General features: G+C 37.3%; 5 protein-coding genes across 6 annotated transcripts; 2 read left to right on the top strand and 3 right to left on the bottom strand.

Annotated features, from left to right (window-relative positions):
- Positions 1-1,161: 1,161 nt before the first annotated feature.
- On the top strand, positions 1,162-3,899 carry LOC132704900 (venom acid phosphatase Acph-1-like). The gene is made up of 4 exons (XM_060675215.1): positions 1,162-1,640; positions 2,698-2,805; positions 2,869-3,621; positions 3,676-3,899. Exons 1-4 carry the CDS (start codon positions 1,458-1,460, stop codon positions 3,808-3,810), a joined length of 1,179 nt encoding a protein of 392 aa, XP_060531198.1. The 5' UTR covers positions 1,162-1,457; the 3' UTR covers positions 3,811-3,899.
- A 237-nt stretch (positions 3,900-4,136) lies between these two features.
- LOC132704634 (neurotactin) lies at positions 4,137-11,345 on the top strand. Of its 2 annotated transcripts, none has more exons than XM_060674763.1 (9): positions 4,137-4,411; positions 4,589-4,860; positions 5,135-5,552; positions 5,608-5,743; positions 6,383-6,564; positions 7,243-7,651; positions 7,703-7,925; positions 9,346-9,968; positions 10,229-11,345. In XM_060674763.1, exons 2-8 carry the CDS (start codon positions 4,612-4,614, stop codon positions 9,949-9,951), a joined length of 2,223 nt encoding a protein of 740 aa, XP_060530746.1. In that variant the 5' UTR covers positions 4,137-4,411; positions 4,589-4,611; the 3' UTR covers positions 9,952-9,968; positions 10,229-11,345. The 2 variants fall into 2 exon arrangements, with proteins under 2 accessions (XP_060530746.1, XP_060530745.1); XM_060674762.1 differs by having other exon boundaries at positions 4,137-4,415.
- Positions 11,346-11,474: 129 nt separating this feature from the next.
- Positions 11,475-14,093, bottom strand: LOC132704635 (putative leucine-rich repeat-containing protein DDB_G0290503). Its single transcript, XM_060674764.1, has 4 exons — positions 13,924-14,093; positions 13,728-13,864; positions 12,031-13,659; positions 11,475-11,864 (listed from the first exon to the last, which is right to left on the bottom strand). The coding sequence occupies exons 1-4, from the start codon at positions 13,967-13,969 to the stop codon at positions 11,742-11,744; spliced, it is 1,935 nt and encodes a 644-aa protein (XP_060530747.1). The 5' UTR covers positions 13,970-14,093; the 3' UTR covers positions 11,475-11,741.
- Positions 14,094-14,692: 599 nt separating this feature from the next.
- On the bottom strand, positions 14,693-15,873 carry LOC132704873 (charged multivesicular body protein 2a). The gene is made up of 3 exons (XM_060675175.1): positions 15,613-15,873; positions 15,248-15,558; positions 14,693-15,194 (listed from the first exon to the last, which is right to left on the bottom strand). Exons 1-3 carry the CDS (start codon positions 15,778-15,780, stop codon positions 14,987-14,989), a joined length of 687 nt encoding a protein of 228 aa, XP_060531158.1. The 5' UTR covers positions 15,781-15,873; the 3' UTR covers positions 14,693-14,986.
- Positions 15,874-16,422: 549 nt separating this feature from the next.
- LOC132704636 (lipase 3-like) lies at positions 16,423-18,378 on the bottom strand. Its single transcript, XM_060674766.1, has 5 exons — positions 17,970-18,378; positions 17,726-17,918; positions 17,173-17,537; positions 16,868-17,114; positions 16,423-16,806 (listed from the first exon to the last, which is right to left on the bottom strand). The coding sequence occupies exons 1-5, from the start codon at positions 18,138-18,140 to the stop codon at positions 16,511-16,513; spliced, it is 1,272 nt and encodes a 423-aa protein (XP_060530749.1). The 5' UTR covers positions 18,141-18,378; the 3' UTR covers positions 16,423-16,510.
- Between the last annotated feature and the right edge of the window lie 2,012 nt (positions 18,379-20,390).

Raw genomic sequence — 20,390 nt, 5'->3', positions numbered from 1 at the left:
GAATGTGAAAAGATGTCCCCTTGTGTAATTTTTAACTTTAACCGATTGTTTCCGGTTAGTGATATTACTGCGAAACCAATTTAGAAGGTCTCCAAAGATTTCCATCCATGAGAGCTTCCCTACCAGAATGTCATGGTCAACCCTGTCGAAGGCCTTGGAGAAGTCTATATATATAGCATCTACTTGATACCCATTCTCAAAGGCCCCCAATACCGAACGCTCATACCTCAGGAGGTTCGAAACAGTTGACCTTCCTTGACAAAACCATGCTGTTCGGTTATAATAACGTTTTTAAAATGAGGGGTGACATAATCGGCAAATATACCCTCAAATATTTTCGAAAACAAGCAGATTTTAGAGATTGGGCGATAGTTTTTTGTGTTAACCCTGTCACCATCTTCGAAAATGGGTGTAACACAAGATTTTTTCCAATATGAAGGAAAAACGCCGCAGCTTAGTGAAAAATTAAAAATTTTACATAAAATTTCGGATAGAACGAATTTACAATTCTGCACCAGTATCACAGGTATATTGTCGGGTCCCGGTCCTAAGGTTTGCTTTAAAATACTTATTCTATTGAAAACATCCACATTAATTTTAAAAATCCTAGACGAACAGGATTTTTAAAATTAAATGTTGTGGATGTTTTCAATAGAATAAGTATTTTAAAGCAAACCTTAGGACCGGGACCCGACGGTATACCTGTGATACTGGTGCAGAAATATATTAAATAAATCCTTTTGCAAAATAAGAAAATTCTACATTACAAAATGTTGGCAAGACAGTCTCCCTAAACTGTTTTTCTACACTAGACTGCCAATAAGGATCATTATGTTAATGCGCCAGTGAAGGGATAGTTTTTCGAAAAAAAAAACTTTTTTCTTAATTCTTATTTACTATTATTAATTATAACATTATTTTTACAATTATTGCAATTATTGCATACCTTTTTTTAAATATTAAGGGTTTTAGTTCTGTTTAGCCTTTAAACACTGTTTGTTTGGTTTGCAAAATTTTGGTTTGTGATCTTTTTTTTCTGTTTTTTGTTTACAACTATGTTAATCGTGAATGGTCAAAGTACCAACCAGTGACTCTCTGAAAACCTCAATTCTAGCGACTTAGCCTCGGGGAATTTTTAAATCCCAATTCATTCACGTAATAATTACGCTCATAATTAATACCGCCGCAAATCTGGTAGCAGTACCAGATGGGAACGGAAATTCCGCGTTCTGGAGTGACGTCGTATTAGTCGAGATCTGAACCGAACCCAACCGCAAATGAATTCCGAAATTTGGGTAAAAATTTTATTAGCAAGAATTTCCTGACTAATTATGCACTGCTTCCGATTTTCTCACTTCTCGATCTAAATATATAAAGGGGGTTTCTCGCGACCCGTACCGTCAAACTAAAATCTGGTACGAGACCTTACAGAACGAGATTTGAAGAAAATTTTCGATATGTGTCTCAGAAGCGTGGCGTTTGTAGTGGCGGTCGCGATTTTCGCCGTTAGTGTGATGTCTTTGCCGCATGACAATTGGGTCGGGCACCGAGCATGGAAGAGTCATTTTGAAAAAGAAAACGACGACTTCGAAGAAGATTTATTCGGCGAAAGCCTAGATACCGTAGTGCTCAGTCACGTGGTGAGTACTGTCATTTGGAAGTTTATGGTCGATTTTTCGATCAAAACCCATCCCAAAATATTTACAATTAGCGAAGGAGTTAAAGCTCTATTATTCCGTTTTTGTAGAGGTTTTTTTAATTCTTCGTCGTTATTAATGGGACAATTCTAATGTCACTTTCCATTTGACCGCTATATAGAGGGCGGACTAATTAGATTTATTGTAACTTGCGTTTTTGTATAACCTACTATTTTTGAAGCGCTAATTGTAAATTAATAGGAATGTGTGCTATTTTCTTCCAATAATCTTATAATTGTTAAAAAAAGTCGTAACATATGTGTCAGATAACAAAAAATATTTCGTAAAAGAATTTTCAAATCAAAATATTATTAGAGACGAAAAAGTTTGATGAAAACACCAAACTAACTATAAAAGTGGGGGGTCAAGGGGCAACACACTTCGAATAGGCATCTGAAAATTCACAAGTATTTAGTTTAAAAAGTTAGTCGTATATTGAACCAAAACTTTCAAATGGAAAGTGTTGCCTACCTTTTGTAATACCCCGTAGTATTTTTTAATTAAAAGTATAAAGCAAATTTGGATTTTTACATCTTTTGCCAAGTTTTAAGATAGGGAATGATTTTTATAAACAAAAAGCCATTTGAAAAAAAGGTGGCTTTTACTTGATGAAAATCCATTCATCAAAATAAATAAGAACCAAAAGTTCAGATTTTCACGAAATTATCTATTATGACATGACAATTGTTTCGACGACACCGTGTCTTCATCAAATGTAATATTTACAAACTACCTGCAAAAATATATATCGATAAAGACGCGGTGTTGTCGAAACAATTGTCATGTCAAAATATATAATTTCGTGAAAACCTGAACTTTTAGTTCCTATTTGTTTTGAAAAAGTCATTTGTAGAAAATTGTTGCCAATAATAAAAACATAGTCTCAACCTTCCTGCTAACAAATGAAAAAATTATACGAATATACGAATTTTACTCCATTTAATTCACCGCTGCGCTCCTAAACAAGTTTCTACAGATTAAGAAAAGATGTCAATTTTAGCTCTTCAGACATGGCAACAGAACCCCAGACAGTATCCAGGAACTATATCCAAACGACCCGTACTTAAACGAAACCTACTACCCTTATGGGCTGGGTCAGCTAACTAACGTAAGTCATTGCATAAATTCGCCTCGATTTTCGTACGTCAAATTTTTTATTTACTTCCTCCAGGCCGGCAAACTGAAAGAATTTAACATCGGCGTATCTTTGAGGAAGAGATACGAATCGTTCTTGGGTGACACGTATCTGCATGAAACCGTGGAAGCTATAAGCACAGACTACAATCGGACAAAAGCCTCTCTCCAGTTAGCACTGGCCGGCTTATTTCCTCCGAAAGCCGAACAGGTCTGGAACAACGATTTGCCATGGCAGCCCGTCCCGTACAATTTCCTTCCACGTGCCCAAGACAACGTCTTGCTTGGAGTATTGTGTCCGAATTATCTGCGTCAATACGAACGCGTCGTAAACTCGGCCGAGATGAAAAAAAAGTTGAAAAAACATAAACAGACGTTGAATTACATTTCCAAACATAGCGGACTAAACGTCACCAGATTCCAAGACATTTACAACTTGTACTTCGGCCTGTCTACCGAAGAGGAATACGGCCTGGTGCTTCCAGCCTGGACACGAAAGGTTTGGCCCGATGCAGTGGTAAACTTGGCCATAGAGGAATATTACGTGTCGATGGCGACGGACGAGCTTATAGAATTGGCCAGCGGTTACTTTTTGAGGAAGGTCTTGGAAGATACGCTGGTTAAGATTTACGGTAATGCAAATTCGAAGAAGATTTACTTGTATTCCGCGCACGAAAATAATGTCGCGCAACTATTAATGCTATTAGACGTTTTCACCCCCCACATTCCTAATTATGGCGCCTACGTCATTATGGAAGTCCACAAAATCAATGGCGTATTTGGATTCAAGGTAGAATTTGCCAAGGGTCAAATTAGAAGTGCCACTAATTCTGTTTTCTTGTAGATATTTTACGAAAATTATACAGGAAATGGTCCGCGATTATTAAGGATACCTTCTTGCGGCGATTTTTGTCCTTTCGAAAGATTCATCCAGCTGTACCGGAAGTACATACCAAAGGACGACAACTGCGGCAACTAAGCTATGCCAGAATCGTTTTCGTTGAACTTCTAGTCAAGTACTGCCTTTTTAGTTGTTAACGTAATTTATTTAAACTGTTAAATAGTCAAATTGGTTTTTTTTATTAAATATTTAAAATTGAATTATTTATTTCATTGCCAAACGGGTTTATGTTCACGTTAAACTACAGCAACGTTTTGAATTTTTTAGACATGGTAACCTTAAGAGTGCCCTCTATGTGCTGGGGGAAAAATCCAACGTAGAATTCTCTTTAAGTACCGCTCTATTACCCTTATTTTATGCATGGCATCATACAAACTAACCAATTACAAATATCTGTTATCAATGGGTGCATGGTGAATTTAATTTGTAAACAAGGGGCTATGACAAGCGGTTTGTTGTGTGTGGAATAAGTGTTTGTTTATATTGTCTCTGTGTGTGCATGTTTGAAAAAAGCGATGAAAAAATAAACCGCTTTGCAATATCTACAGTTAACTGGTGTTGGCAAAGTTGCCGTCAATTTTTTTACCCGCGCACGCATAAACGGCAAATAGGAAGCCAGAAAAATCGATAAACTTAAAGGGTTTAACCGGCATCACTTTGAGTTTTGTAGATTTTTTAGGTAGGTGAGTAAATATTTCTTTTCGTTCATTTAGGAAATCACATCACGACCTTATGGTTTATGCGTAAATTAATGCCTTTATTTTTTGTTTCCGAAAACTCATATGGCATGTTAAAAAAATTTTTTATATCAGTGTATTTTTGTCAATTTGATTTGATAAAACGTAATTTTATTAAGGAAATAGACGCGCGTTTCCCAATATGGCTCAAACCCAGCAAACAACTGATCAAAAGAACAGCAAAAGCGAAGATAAACAGAACATTGAACAAGAGGAAAGGGAAAAAATTTTAAATTCTGAAAATGAGGAAAAGGTGGCTTCAGATTCCTCAGAAGAAAAGAAAACAAAAGAGGTCAAGGAAGGTATGGAGGTGAAACCTAAAAAGATTCCAATTGGTGGGATACAAATGCCAGGATTTTTTACCAGAAGTAAATCTAAAGAACAATGCAAGGTAAATTTTGGTTTAATAAAATGATACTTGTATTTGATAAATTTATTTATGGAAATTTTTGTAAGTGGGTTGCAATTGCTTGCGGCAGGAAACTGCATAGTAATTGGTAATATCCAGTGAAATTACAAAACATTTATAACTTGTGGGTGTAATTTATGAACTGGAAAGGTAGGATTTCATACTATTTTCTAACCAAGAGATTATTGACCGTTTCCGCACACGACGTCCAGAAAGAAAATCAACAAATTATGCTTCTGTTTCATTCCTACCTTAGGAAGAAGGTGACCAAACTGAAGGCACAGAATTAATTGAGGATGCAAATAAGGATGAAACTCCAACGCCGCAAGCGAAGATCAAATTACTGAATCCGTTTCGGAAATCCAAGGCCACTAGTGAAACTGATGAAGAAAAAACTGGGGAGTCAAAAGATAAGAAAAACCTATTGCAAACTATTCGTTTGCCACTGGTGTCCGTATTTTCCAAAAAGAAAAAGGAGGACTCTCAAAACTTAAACTCACAAACTGGGCAAGCTGGACTCGCGTCTATGGAAACCTTGGATGATAAGAGTAATGATGGGAAAAGTGGAGAGCTAAAGTCTGTTCCTCTGGACGATAAGAAGGATGTCGAAAAACAAGAGTCAGATGAAGACCTTACATTAGCACAAAGAGTCAAAACTTACAGAATTGCTATCAGTGAGCTTGTATCTTATCCATTTCTTCTTTGTTTTTAATTTTATATCCCTTTCAGGTGCCTTGCTCATTTTTTTAGTGCTTATTGTCATAATAGTAATTATTGCCAGGCAGAGTGCTTCGCAGATAACAGCAGCTCCAATTAGAGATTCCCGTTATGTTGAAGCCGTGACCACTTGTGGAAAGGTTGAGGGGTGAGTCAATTCATACCTCTATCACAGTTAAGTGGTATAGATATAAGCGTGAGTTGGGTTTTGATTTGATGAACCAATTGATCTTTTTTTCTCTATCATATTAAACTTTATTAAAAATATTATTTTTGAGTGAATGTTACTGAATTATAAATTTGGTTCTTGATATTGGCTACTATATGATCGAAATTCCTATCTTTGTTGGTTTACATGTTTAGGAGCTGTGACCTGGTTTTATTAAATACAAGTAAAAATAAATCCTGTGCCTAATAATTTCCTAAAGAAGTTTTCGCTTTTTTCTATCTCTTTCGAAAGATTTTTTGAATTAGTCAAGTTTAAAAACCTAATTAAGTGTATATGGAAACTAAAAACGAATACTAATGGAATAACCGGCAAACAATAACGCGACAATTGAATTAAATTGTTTAACCAAATGAGTGTGGACTTTTAGAACTCTTCAACTGAGTAGAAGGATTTTTTTGCTATATGCTCCTTTATCTTGTTTAGAAATTGAGATCTATTAATGCTAATTATATGCTCTGCAGTTTATAAAGAGTTTTCTATGACAAACCTGTGTACTAAACAATAGGTCCATAAATAATAAATAATAAAGAAATATAAAAACATACTCATGTTTTGTAGTCTTTTGGAGGATAGCGCTTTCGCTTTTCGAGGAATCCCGTACGCTCGTCCACCTACAGGCGATTTGAGATTCAAATACGCCCAACCATTGAATCGGATTGAGTATTGCTGGAACGGTACTTTTTTGGCTCACAATGCTACTGACCCTTGCATGCAGATCCTAGGAAATGGGACCGTTATAGGTAATATGATTCAAATTTGGTTCTTAATATACAGAGTGTTCTCAAAATTAATTATTATGTTGGAGTTGTTGGATCTGTCAGGCTTGAGCTGAGGCTAGCCTTGAAATGATTTTAAATATATAGGCGAGGTGTTACCTATTTTACTGTCAAAAGGGGGTTGTTGCTCAGTAATTATGTTAATATTAGGTTTTCTTTTCAAAACGCTGACCAGACCAGAGCAGACTAGATATTACAGGAGTCTGGCACATGATTACTTTTCTGGAGTTCAAAGTCAAAAAATATTTTTTGATATCGGAGGGTTGGCTAGGGTCATTTCCTCCATATCGATGTCCTTTGCATCTTCTTACGGTTCCTACTCCTATCGGAGGTTGGATATTATCATCGCCATTCTGACTCTATTGACGACGGCTCTGAACAATTCTGTCGAGTTACATCCATGCAGATCTCTCAGATTTTTTAACCAGGAAGTTCTCCTATGTCCTACACTTCTCTTCCCTTGGATGATAAGCCTCAACAGCTCGCATCTTTCGCCCCTCATTATATGACCGAGATATACCAATTTTATTTTTATAGTTTTTATTAGTTCACGTTATTCAAATAACACCCTGTTTATAAAAATATTTACTTTGTTCTTTCGGACGGCGGAACGGTTGTCTTATTGGAAAATTAAACCGTCAGGGAGCGAGGATTGCCTCACATTGGACGTGATCACGCCGTACGTGCGTTACGACAACCCGCTGCCGGTGATTGTCCTCGTCGGTGCGGAAACCCTTATGGGCGGGTCGCCTGGTAAAATGAGACCGTCGGCTCGGTACGCTCGTTCCAGGGACGTTGTGTTCGTCAGGCCCAATTTCCGTCTGGGTGCACTCGGATTTCTAGCCCTCGACACGCTGAGCCAGAACGATTCCTCCCACGCTTCTGGAAACTACGGCCTGTCCGACATATTGGAGGCTCTCCACTGGATTCAGCTAAATATCGAACATTTCGGAGGCGACAAGAAATCCGTGACGTTGTTCGGGCACAGGGCCGGTGCCACCCTCGTCACGGCCTTGTCTACCCTGCCGGATGCCGCCAAATATTTCGCTAGGTATAATGCGACCTATCGTGGGCGGACGGAAGACTGACCGGGTGATTCTAGGGCATGGGCTTCGTCGGGCGGCGCAGTTTTTCCCAAAAAATCGAGGGCGGAGTCGGAATCGGAGAACAAGAGCTTCTTGGAGGCGGCGCAGTGCAAAAACGTCGAGTGTCTGCGTAGTTTGGACGCGACCACGTTGGTCACCGCGGTCGAGGACACCTGGCGCAAGCCTCAGCCCGACGTGCCCTCCGCTGAGGAGAAACCCGAAAATAGACATCAGTGGCTGGTGTGTTTCTTTTTTGGCAATTTTTTTTAACCGTTTTAACCGAACCGGTGATCGAAGTTGTAATCCGCCATATATAAGGACCTGAGATCGAGTGTGCAACTCGGGTCCGCAAGCAGCATTTTTCTGACTTATGATACACGTCTTTATCCGGGCGTTACATTTGTCTACCATTTGGTTTTCTTTTATGTAATATAAGTATGTTCATCAATTTATAGGTTAGTGATTATTTTGCTCTCTAGTTGTGGTAAAAAATGGAATCTTTGAATCTAAATGATAACCTTACTTGGGCCTGGTATCGCAATTTAATGAATTACCTGTCGGGCAATGTATGGTTTATTGTGATTTTTACCCATATTAGATAAAATAGTTGGTTTTGTTCAGAATTGGTATGTTTATTGATGTAATTCAAGGAAAGGTTGATAAACGAAGATTTTCATGCGTTTCCAAATGATATCAGTGTAATTCCAGCTTTGGGACTAGAGGAAAAAATGGACAAAAGAATAAATTAATATAATGAATTATCGTGCAGAAGCTTTAATTAAAATTGCATGTATTAGGACTTCCACAAAATATTTCCATATCAGAATCTATTTTGTCATCGATAACTTAAGAAACGCTGACGACATGGTCTTACTAGCAATAGATAAGGATGATTTACAGCTATTATCAGCGCAGACCATAGCCAACAAAGGGGTCTACACTTAAATATAAAGAAAACCAAATGGATAGGCATTAGCAAAAAAAAAGTAATAACTTAACGGCTATCCGCGTAAATTAAGAAATAGTGGAGAAAGTACAAACATACAAGTATTTGGGGTGCTCTGTGAATAAAAACTGGCTCTCATCTTAAGAAATCAAAAACAAAATAGAGTAAACAAGAACATCTTTTAAGAACATGCAGAATGTGCCTTAAAAATTCCCTTAAGAATATTCTTATTACATTGCTATGTCTTAAGCCTATATAATCATGCAAAGAAAAATAGAGGGAAAACGTGGTCCTGGTCATCAAAGAACGTATGTTCTGTTTAGATTTGCTGCGGACAAAGTGTATGTTCTGATAGGACGAGGCAATTGAAAAAGGTGATCAGATCAAATTGTTATGATTATTTGCAATCTGTTAACAACTTTTTAAAGATTTTATGGTTATGTTTTACCAGCTGAATTAAAATTGACTCAAAAAGTTAGCTTTTTTAATAAGAATTAGTTTGTAAAAATAAACAATTTTTTAAAAATATTTGAAAGACAACGCTCATGTTTATCAGTAATTTCCGTCGCAAGGATATTTCACCCAGGAATTTGTTTGAAAAGTTTATATGTTACGCGTACATAAAAATACGTCAGCGCTTATTGGGTCGTTATATACTATTCTTTCTCTCGCTCCTTAACGAACAAACTATAAGCGCGTGATGTTCGCTCTCAGGTGCTCGACGGTAACATCCTGAAGGAGCATCCGGACGCCGTGTGGACAAACGGCGAGCTACCTGTCAAACTGGTACTGGGCGCGACCGCCCACGCGGCCAACTCGGAGAAACTCTTCATGAAGCACCTGAATTGGACGGAGCCGTTGGTGCGACGTCACCTCGAAGAGTCCGCATTGGGCGCGAGGGATCTCGTCGACGATACGTTGCAACTGTATCCGCCCACTTACGGAGGACTGAGCGCCATCGTCACCGACATACGTATCGCGTGCCCTCTGTTTGCCGTCTCGACGCAAATGAGCAAGGTGCCGTTCTACGTCGTGACGCAGACGCGCGGCGAGCAACACTTAGCGGACGTCGACTCAGACGTTGAGGCGATCCTCGGACGCTACGAGCCGAAAACGCCCGAACAGAGACGTTACTTTTCTGCGATGCAGGGTCTGTTTTACCACTACGTGTGGCACGGCACCGTCGAGCAGGACGCCGCGTTGCCACCGAGCAAGAAGGTGCTCGTTATCGGCCAGGATGTTTTGCCTAACGAGACTTACTCCCACTGCGCGTTCTGGATCGGGAAGGATATAGTTCCCGCTTACGCGACTATGGATTAGGTTTCGGATTCCCGGCGGTAAGAAATTTGCAGGATTGCTACTACTACTAGTAGAAATATGATTTAAAAAAATGCGCCGTAAGAGGAATATACAGCGGTATTTCAAATGTCGCGGATAACGGAGCGTCTTTGAGTTTAATCCATACTCTCCATTAGATCGCATTATGGTCGATTGCCACCCAGAAATTTTTTGTTTTTCGTGTTGACCCTGTAGCACTTTGTCTTCGCTAATAAATCGCTTTCTCTTTAATTTAATCATTTTTGTTATAAATTTTTAGGTGAACAAACGTCGCTCGAGCGCGACATTTTCGCCAATGTGGGATCACCAGCCGCACCCGTTGAGATCCAATATTTCATAGCCCTCCTGCGTATATATATATATTTTTTTGGAAAATACTCGCTATACAATTTTTTTTATTATTTAATGAAGCCACAGACTGCATTTTTACAACGTTTCGATGCAGGAGGCATTTTTTAAGGTGATTGTTAGTCTTATCTCGTGGAACGAAAATACTCTTGCGACTGAATTTATGTACTCTTAAATATATATTTACCCGTGCATTTTTTATATGTTAAGATTTATCGAGGCTCTCTTTTAAAATCGAAAAGACTGTTTTTTATTATAGATACAATTTTTTTATTCGCTATTTTTCTTCAGATGCGTAAGGACTAGGTTCTCCCGATACGCGGCACCAACACTTTTGCGCAGCATGTTTTTATTTTACTGACGCAATTGGGGATCCTATTCGACAATTGCCGAAACCGTCCAATACCGAATGACGTTATAAAGTCGACGATCTGTTTAAGATTGTGATTCGGTATTCGAGGGTTTTTCGTTTTTATATATGGTTATTTGGTAGTAACAATTGGCGGAAGAGAATGTACACTAGATGTTTTGCCGTTTTTAGCTACAAATAATCGCGAAATTTTACTTAGGATTGAAAGAGGAAACGAAAGTTCACGGGGGAGGGTTAACAAATAAAAAAACGAGAGTCTAATATATTTTTGAGATGGAGTGTTGGCTGTTTTGCTGATTTGAAAGTTCAGTATTGAAAACCCCCGCAAATCATAAATTATTTTTTTACATCACTTTGCCAAAAAACGGCGAAATAATCTAAGCGGGTCCTAATTTGCATGGACAAGCCATTCCGCGGTTGCTTAGTTTAATGTTCTAGATATTAGGATGTACATAATTTTTTTTTGTAAATGATTTCGACATTGCTTTTCGATGTTTCCATGTACCAAATTTAAGACTGTAACCCATATTATTCAAGAGCTAAGGCCTATACTTGCATTTAAATGAATCTGAGTCTATCCCAATTCCCCTATACAAACGTACATTTAATAAATTTGCTGTGTTGTGAATAAAAAAATTGATAATCGCTTTTCAAGGTTTATAGACTTTTATTATTATAAAAGCACCGAAAAATAAAACGGTAGGTATCATATCATGTTTTATATTTGTGACGAACATTCTTAACATTTTGACTCGTTACTAAAACTATAAATAACAAAAAAAGACTTATTTTTTTTAAATGTAAAAATAAGGGAAATAAACTTCACATTGCATAAAGATCGGATTACCTCCAAACTGAATCCTCTACATGAATAAAGTGCAACTAATAAACATATAAATGAATCAAATTAATCCTTAAGAATAAATCAAGTTACATTGGCACCATTGTTGCTTGTCAGCAGTTGAAATACAGAAATTACTTGTATAAAGAAAATAGTAAATATAAATTCTGCCTTGACGATTACAATAAATAAAATTACCAAATTTACATACAATTAATTGCGCTCCCTGAATGGCGATCCACGATTTGGACTTTCTATGATCGACCTGTTTGGACTTCCGACGTTCTCTTTATCTTTTACGGATATTTTGTACTTCTTTAATTTCAAATCATCGAACTGAAAAAAAAAAAAAAATAGAATGATCGAAAATAATTATAAAAAAAAATAAGGAAATTCCCAAATGTTAAATCAGTCTCAGAACGGTAGGAATATTGGATAAAGGAATAAAACTTAGGACAAAAAAGGAAGACAAACAATAATTGAAACTAATGTAATTATTTACCTTAGTTCTCCATGTGCTGTTCTCTATTTCGAGCAACTCTTTCTCCTTTTTAACTTTCTCATATAATTTCTGGGTCCTGTCCAAATGTTTGGCGTTCATTTCCATTTTAATCCTGCACTCCCTGTTTTCCCTCTCCAAATTTTCGAATTTCTGCAAGAGCAGGTCGTATTTACCGCTGAGATCGATGTACTTTCTCGTCATTTGTAACGAATCCTCCGCCTCGAGCTCAAGGTTTTCCGCCTTCTTCTTGTAAAAATGGCAACTATTCTCTAGAGCATCCCACTTTTCTTGCAACTGTTTCACCTGATCTGTCAACTCCTTTATCTGTTCCTCTCGGCTCGCTAATTCGTTTCTCGCAAGGGTCAATTCTTCCTTTCCCATCAACCAACACTTCTCCTTTTCCGTATACTCCAAAAGTTTATTTTCAATTTCTTTCATTTGGGAACCGTAGGTCTCCCCGACCATACCTATTTGGTCGTTGATTTTCTTGATGGTGTCAAAATTGTGATTCAGTTGACGCATAATCTCCTCCTTAAAACTTTGCTCTTCCTCGATCCTTTCCGAGTATTTCCTCACGTCCTTTTCATAAGCTCTTACTTTCTCCAACAGCTGCCCTTTGATTTGCTCTATAGAGCTCTCATTTAGCTTTATAGCCGATTCGTACTGCATTTCCAATTCTTCATTGGTATCTTTTGCTTCTTTTAGCTCCATATTCGCCTGCCAGTACTTGGACTCATACTCCAACAGTTTTTCCTCACACTCTACCAACTCTGACTTCAACTGCTCAACGTCTTTGTCAGAATTCATCAACCTTTTTTTCAACACCTCGATTGTCACTTGCGAGTTGTTAATTGTGATTTGGTACGCTTTAATTTCGCGTTGTAAATTTTTCATTTCTCTCTTTCTGTCCTCTAGTTTGGATGTTAGCTCTTCAATTTTATTCTTCAGTTCGACTTCACGTTCCATAAAACAACTTTCCGTCTCCCTATATTTTAGACATTGTTTCTGCAAGTCTTCATAATTCCTTGTTACAACATCCAAAGATTTTTCAACTTCCTTCTTTTCCAACTCGCACTGTATTATGTTGTACTCGCTTATCGCCTGACATTCTTTCAAAATGGCTGTTGATACAATTTCCTGATTGAGCAGTTTCTTCTTCCAAGTGTTTTCTATCTCTTCTTTTGTGTGTTTTATTTTCCCCTCCCACTCGTTAACCAAACTTTTTATTGTTGCATTGCATTCCAAATTCGCCCGTTCCAATTCTATTTTTTGCATGTGATTCAAGTTATCAATTTCGTTGTGCAACTTTTCTTCCATTTCTTTCATTTTTATGGAACAGTCCTCCTCAGTCTTCTGCAATTTGGTCATCGTTTTGAGCATCTCAAACTCTATGCTTTGAATTTCATTCTGGTGAACACTCTGCAAGTATTCCTTTTCTCGCCTTACATTTTGCAACTCTTGTTTGAGCTGTTCCACTTCCTCGGTGAGCTCCTGTATGTATTTCGTTTTATTCTCGCACTCGACGACTTTTTCTCTAAGCGCTTCGAGATCATTTTCGGCGACAAATAACGGCTTTGGTTTGGATTTTTTTGTAAAGTTTACAGTCTTTGTTTTCTTTGGCAATGTTGGCTGGAAATATATTATTTAAACGAAAATGTATCATATCGGTTGCAAACGTGAGTGATTCAAAAACTTACGGTTTTAAAGGTTCCAGGTGCACTTTTCACGGAACCTGTTAGCGAACCACTTTCCGAAGTGGCAGGACTATGAATTAGTTCACCGGGCTTACTGGCATTATCTTTTTGGTTCACTTTCGATGACGATAAAGCACATACTAAAATATGATTAAAATTAATAAACGATAATGTCGAGAAATTATCGTGGCGTGCAAACCTTTGATGTCGTTAAAACGAATGAGCTTAGCTTTGCTGAAAGACATTCTGGAACACTGTTTACACAAAAACAAAACAAAACACTTTCACACTTCCGTTAACAATTTAAAACTTAATGTTACATTAAAATAAAAACAATACAAAAACCGCCATCGACAAAGTTTCAGTTGGAATGAAATGTTTTTAGGCGGTCGTTTTCTGTCGACCGTTACACAAGAAAACAATTGGTTTATATGAACCAATGGGATTTACGAAGTTCGCTAAGTTACCGCGTGATTGGTTACATTTAAAAGGCGCGCGAAACACGAATTGCGCAAATCTCGAAGGGCGAGTGAAAATGCCATATAAATTTCGAATTGGGTTTTCTGGTTATGGAAATTAGAAGCTTTTTTCTGTTCAAAGTGCGACAAGTTAGAGACTTGAATTATAAAATAACTACTCATCCCGTCATACGAAAAGAATCAAGTGATTTAAATAAGAAAATTTTGCAGTAGTCTGAACCAGCGCTCATTTCCATTTTATCGAAAACTGACTAAATACCAGACTTCTTTTCAATTAAATCAATTATTATCTTAAAAACATTAGCAATTCAGTTCATTCAGAGTTAATAGTGTGTCTAAAGGAAGGAAACTATTGAATGTCTAGTTGTATTTAGTCATGATAAAAAATAACCATATCATTTCAGTAATGGCCATACAGGAAGCTTTGCAAATTACAGCAGGTGTAGTTAGGTTTAAAGACAAAATCATAAACTATAGAATTTTTTGGGATTTTTTTATTAACATGTTTTGAATATATAAACATTTAAATTGAGATAAATTATTGTTGCTCTTATTTCATAAAAATAAAACTAATATATTTTTTATTGAGGTTTATTAAGGTCATTAATTTAATACTTAATTAGTGGAAATTTGCACTGCCAAATTGTGCTTAAGAGTTATAATTATTTAAATAAAGGTCTTATTCTAAGCAAATTGGAAAAAATATATTTACAATAACACAATAAGGTATATTTATACATTTGTAAAAAGCACTAGCTATAAGCCTTAGAGTAAAATTCTTTATCATTCACGGCGTAAGTTATCCAACCTAGCCTGTAAATCGGCATCAGCGTCCGATAACCCACCATTACTTCCACCGGCAGCAATGGAAGCAGCTGCAGGTTGCTTATTTGCTGAGGCGGGTAACGTTCCACCTGTCTGTGGTAACCCAGATAGAGTATCTGTTAGCTGTAGGCCCAATTCATCTAGCACTTGGTTCACAACAGCATCACTACAATCAGGGTTAACTTTTTAACTGAAACACTAAAAAAGCAGATTTATTACCTTTCCTCCTCATCCTCGTCACCTTCCATTGCATCATCGATAGCATCATTCATAATTTCTTCTTTCATATCCATTATTTCTGACTGTTTCTCAAACTCTTGCAATATTCTTTGGATTTGTGGTAAGTTCATTTGCCTATTCATATTTGCCATAGCTCTGGTAACGCCTTTCATGGCTTGAGCCATCGTGTTTTGAGACCGCAACGTTTGTATTTTTAAAGAAACAGCTTGAATATTCGCCTTCATCAACATAAACTTTTTCACGTAACGTCTAGTCCTCACTAAATCCCGGGCCATTATTTTAACAGCGTCCTACAAAAAAACATTAATAAACTTTTTCATGCGACAGAAGTAATCTTGAACAACCATTTGACCCTCTTTGGCGAGTTTTTTAATGTCGTTTATAACTTTCTTTTCTTGCTGCTCCATCTTTTGTCTTTCCCTGTCTAAATCCCTCATAGCTTTATTTAATGCTCTCTGGTTTTTCCGAAGCATTTCTTCCGGTGTTACCTTCTTTCCGAATAACCACTCCATTTTTCGTTAATTTGACAATGTCTTTTACAAAACGAGAAATAAATCAACCATAAAAATATTTTCTGAGTCACTTGTCAACAAACCACAGATGAAACGAAACGTCAAAGTCGTAGATAAAATTAGGTGAGTTAACTGCCACAGAGTACATTTTAGAATTGTGGCGAACTCAAATGACGTAAATATCAAACAGGACATGCGAAATTTGTCAGTGTGACACACCAAGAGCGTAGTGGTTAGTGGTTAAAATGGTATCAAGAAAAAGCTCTCCCGTGAGACATTCCCTGATCGAGATTCGAAAAATCGCTCCCTGTAAAGGGATTCTGCCGTGTATCATTGCACAAGGCGGTGTAACCTCCGCTCGCTCCCGACAAAATCCGTTGTATTCGTTAAAAAAAGTTTTGATATCGGTTTTTAACATGCGGTTTTTGTTTCCCAAGTATTTGGTGAGCATGTTATAGTGTTTATAGTTTAAGTATTGTTGGCCTTAGTGTTAGGCCGGATGGGCCCGGATGATCTTGATGGAAGCGTGTGGATGAGGAGGGCGGGTTGTCGTTTTCTATAAAGTATTTTCTGTGAAGTATATTCTGTCTAGGTACTTCCGAAAACAGTAACATGCCCAACTTGCTTATTTAAGAGAGGGAATTGCAACAAGATTACTCCGCAAATTAATAATTCCATTTAAAATTAATAAAGTTAACATATTCCGTAGCCAGTATAATAACAAGTTTTTTTAATGCCGGGTAAACAAACTAATTACTTTATTGTATACAAGAGAGGGCGCGTCGATCCCAAACATGTAGTCCAAGTGATTGAAGGAAAAATCTGACATAAGCAACATTGCCTTGCAAGCATCCTTCATACCATTGCATATACGGTTAACATCTTTTTCTGCCGAGAGCCAATCGTTTCGGCTGTAGATAAGGTAAACGGGAGAGGTTATTTTCGAGAGATTATAATCTGGCGGAAAAATACTTCCGTAAACCCTCAAATTAGATAATAGTCCAAGATCGTACTGTCTGAATTTACCTGAAAATCGGTTGAATTAATCCTACCCATAGAATGCTTAAATATAGTATAAGAGTTATACCAGAGGTTATTTCCTGGCCGTAGTGCAGAATTTGGTTGGTAGCAGCACCAGCGGGGGTATACTTCATCATGATCGGCAGTAGAGTTGAATTCATTTGAGATCTACTGAATCCGCAGACCGCAAAAAGGGCGTTGGTGCACAGAAGTTGAGAAATTGCATCCTCTGCGCAGACCGCGTCTCCAAGAACGTTCTTCGTAAAATCTGAAGCCGGCAGGAATTCGTCTACGCCGATCAATTTAAGTAACATCTGGGAGCAAAAATATTGCTTGCTAATCGAGTTTAGAATAATCACGCGTCGTTATTACCTCGAGCGGCAATTGAAAAAGCGCCACCAATTTTAAAAGCGGACTGGTCATGTGATTCATGAATCCGATGGGTGCCAAACTAATTTGGGCCTTAATTTTTGAGTTGTATTCAGGTAAAATTGACGTCATAACGTAGAACACAGTCGTTCCCTGCGAATGACCTACGTAGTACACGCCATCTACACCGGTGTTGTTAAGGACGTAATCGATCATTAGCGGCACGTCTATGGTGCCAATTTCGTGCCACGAAAATTGCCAAAACTTCGAATCCTTATCGGGGTCGTAAGAGACGTGCGCACGCGATTGGGTATTCCCCCGAGCGTTTCCTAACCATACGTCGTAGCCCTCGTCGGCTAACATGTACGCTGCAAATTGACAGTTGAGTGATAAACAGAAACTTTTTAATTATTGAACTATGTATAAGTGAATTGCTTTTTTTTAGTCGTTATCTTAATCAATTATTACAATTTTCGGAAAAACAAAGTAGATAAAGTTTGCGATGCAAAAACCGATAATATTAGTCGTTGCAAGTTAGCTGTTAGGAAGGAAATACCCAAAGCTCGATCGGGACCCATAATAACCCAATCGGCAGACGAAGAGAGGATTCCATGTTGCAGAAACGCAACTTTTCCGTTACTCTTCCTCTTTTTCCCGTTCGGAATTCTGTGCATTTTGAGAATGTAACCATCTTTTGTGGTGACTGTGTGGGTTTCTACTGGATACTCGTCGGTCTCTATAAGATACTCCTGTGGAACAAAAGAATAATTTCCATAAATATTTGAAATTACGAAACTTACCACGGAACCATTGGAGTCTTTTAGTTTGTTTATTTCGATCAACACGTTCTGGTAAATGTCTGCGTCTACGTTAACGTTTTCGATGGCCGCGCCGTGGGTGGTCCCAAAGATGATGGAAAAACACATAAAAAATATGACTCCCATGGTGCTTTTCGCGATGTTCGTTTGCATCACTGGACTCGTTCTAATTAGCGCGGTATTTTTAAGCACTTCAAAAATTTGATTTAGCGATATCGCAGATAGCGCTGCGTTGCCAATACAATTATAAATTATTTTAAAACAATTTGCTTAGAACTCAGGCTTGAGTGCGGACTTAGTAGCTGTAACTATCTCTGATGCTGACAACATCTTTTCTTTTTGAAAAATTTCGCATTTGTAATGTCCTTTGATAAAATACTGGCAACTGCGCGTAAGGTTTCTCACGATATTTAATTTGAACTTCGTTATTTTACGTTGCACATATGAAAATCAACAGATGCGATAATAATCGACCTGTACAAGTACATTGATTTAAAGTACAACGACTATTACATCCTGAAGGTCGGATCATAAATCGGTTCTAAATATTAAGCTCGTCAAGGATTTATTTTGTGTAATAGGTTATCCGTTGTTATATTTAGTGAATGCGTCTTTAAGTACCGGAAAAATCCCTGATAAACTAAAAACAAGAATCATAGTGCAGTCTGGTTTCAGGAGCAAACACTCGTGCGAATCTGCGTTGCAATATATGTGTGCAGTGTGGCGGAAAGACATGAATGAATCAAAACTAATTCTGAGTGTTTTTGTAGATTTTAAACGTGTATTTGAGACTATTGACAGGGACATTCTTATTACAAAATTAGGTTTATATGGCATTAAAAACTCTGCACTAGAATGGATAAAGAACTTCTTATCTGATAGATTAATAATAATGTTTCTAGTCATAGGGATAGCAGATGGGGGGTACCGCAGGGAAGCGTGTTGGGCCCGCTTTTATTTATTATTTATATAAATGATATGCATCAGGTTTTAAAAAACTCCTTTGTTAACTTATTTGCTGATGACACGCTTATTTCCGGAAACGATTGCAAAGAAATAGCTACCAAACTGAACACCAAAATGCAGTATTTCTACGAATGGCTGTGTCAAAATAAACTGAAATTAAATAGCTCCAAAACCAAGTGCATGGTTATCGGTTCTAAGGTTAACTGTCAAAAATTTTATAAGTCGGGGTATTCTGTGGATATACAGGGTAAGAAAATTGAGTTTGTTTCCGAAATTAAATATTTAGGGGTGATCTTGGATCCACAATTATGCTTTAGTAATCATGTTGAATATCTATGCAAAAAAAATTGGTAAGAAAATAGGGTTTTTTAACTGTGTATCGCGGTTTTTATCGCAGTGGACTAGGATATTAGTGTATAATAGTATAATTTTGCCTCATTTTTCATATGTTTGTTCATTGCTTATATCTTGGACAAAAGAAGTTGTAAATAAGTTACAGTTACAACAAAACAGGGTTATGAGAATCATCCTGAACTGTGATAGATATACTCCTATAAAGAGTATGTTAGACCAGCTAAATTGGCTAAATGTCGGGCAGTTCAATAGAAGAGCAAGTTTAATGTTGGTTTCTGGAATTGCGCACGATCACCAACCAGGCTATCTTAAATTATGGTTGAAGAAAAGGTCAAACTTTTATCAATATAATATACGTTCCAATCAGCACTTCAATGTTTCTATGGTAAAAACAACAAATTTACGGAAAACTCTATTCCACGATGGTGTTTGTAATTTTAATGAACTGCCGGATAATACTAAGGGCGCGCCTTGCCCAAGAGTGTTCAAGAAGAGATTTACGGGGTATTTGCGAAGTTTATAGTTTTGTTTATGCAAATTTTACTTGCTTATGTAAATAGCCAAGTGCTAAATAAATAAATAAATTTCCAAAAAAAAAATCAGTTGACAAAATTACATTTTTTAACCGCGAATGTTATTCTAAATAATCATCGAATAATGTGACGAAAATATTCAAACCGCGTTATTGACTTGGCGAAGAAAATGGTGGGCTTAATAAATTATTTAGAGACGTTAATTTACAAGAATCCACCCATTAAGAAGTGCGGCTGTTTCGAAATTAATTAGAACTCTGCGCTTTAGAATTTGTTAACCCGATGATATTTTAGAGGGTTCGACGAGAGTCGATAATTTAAGCGAAATTGAAAATCCCTATAGACAGACCGGAATTAAAATGTACCTAAAATGATTTCGCCGAAAATAAAACGTGTTTTAAGGGGTAATTTATGTGGATCGGAACTGGCCAGCCATTTTATGTTAAAGAAACATCGACCACAATCGTAATTAACATTTTTCGTGGAAGATGTCCACAATCTCACGGATCGTCGGATGTCACTGGTTGAATTTGAAAACAAATTGCCATTG

This window comes from Cylas formicarius, unplaced genomic scaffold (assembly GCF_029955315.1).
Source record: "Cylas formicarius isolate icCylForm1 unplaced genomic scaffold, icCylForm1.1 PGA_scaffold_7__23_contigs__length_41026272, whole genome shotgun sequence".
In the NCBI taxonomy this organism is placed as follows: Eukaryota; Metazoa; Arthropoda; class Insecta; order Coleoptera; family Brentidae; genus Cylas; species Cylas formicarius.
The sequence above is the reverse complement of the archived record's forward strand: the minus strand, read 5'-3'. Positions and strand labels throughout refer to the sequence as shown.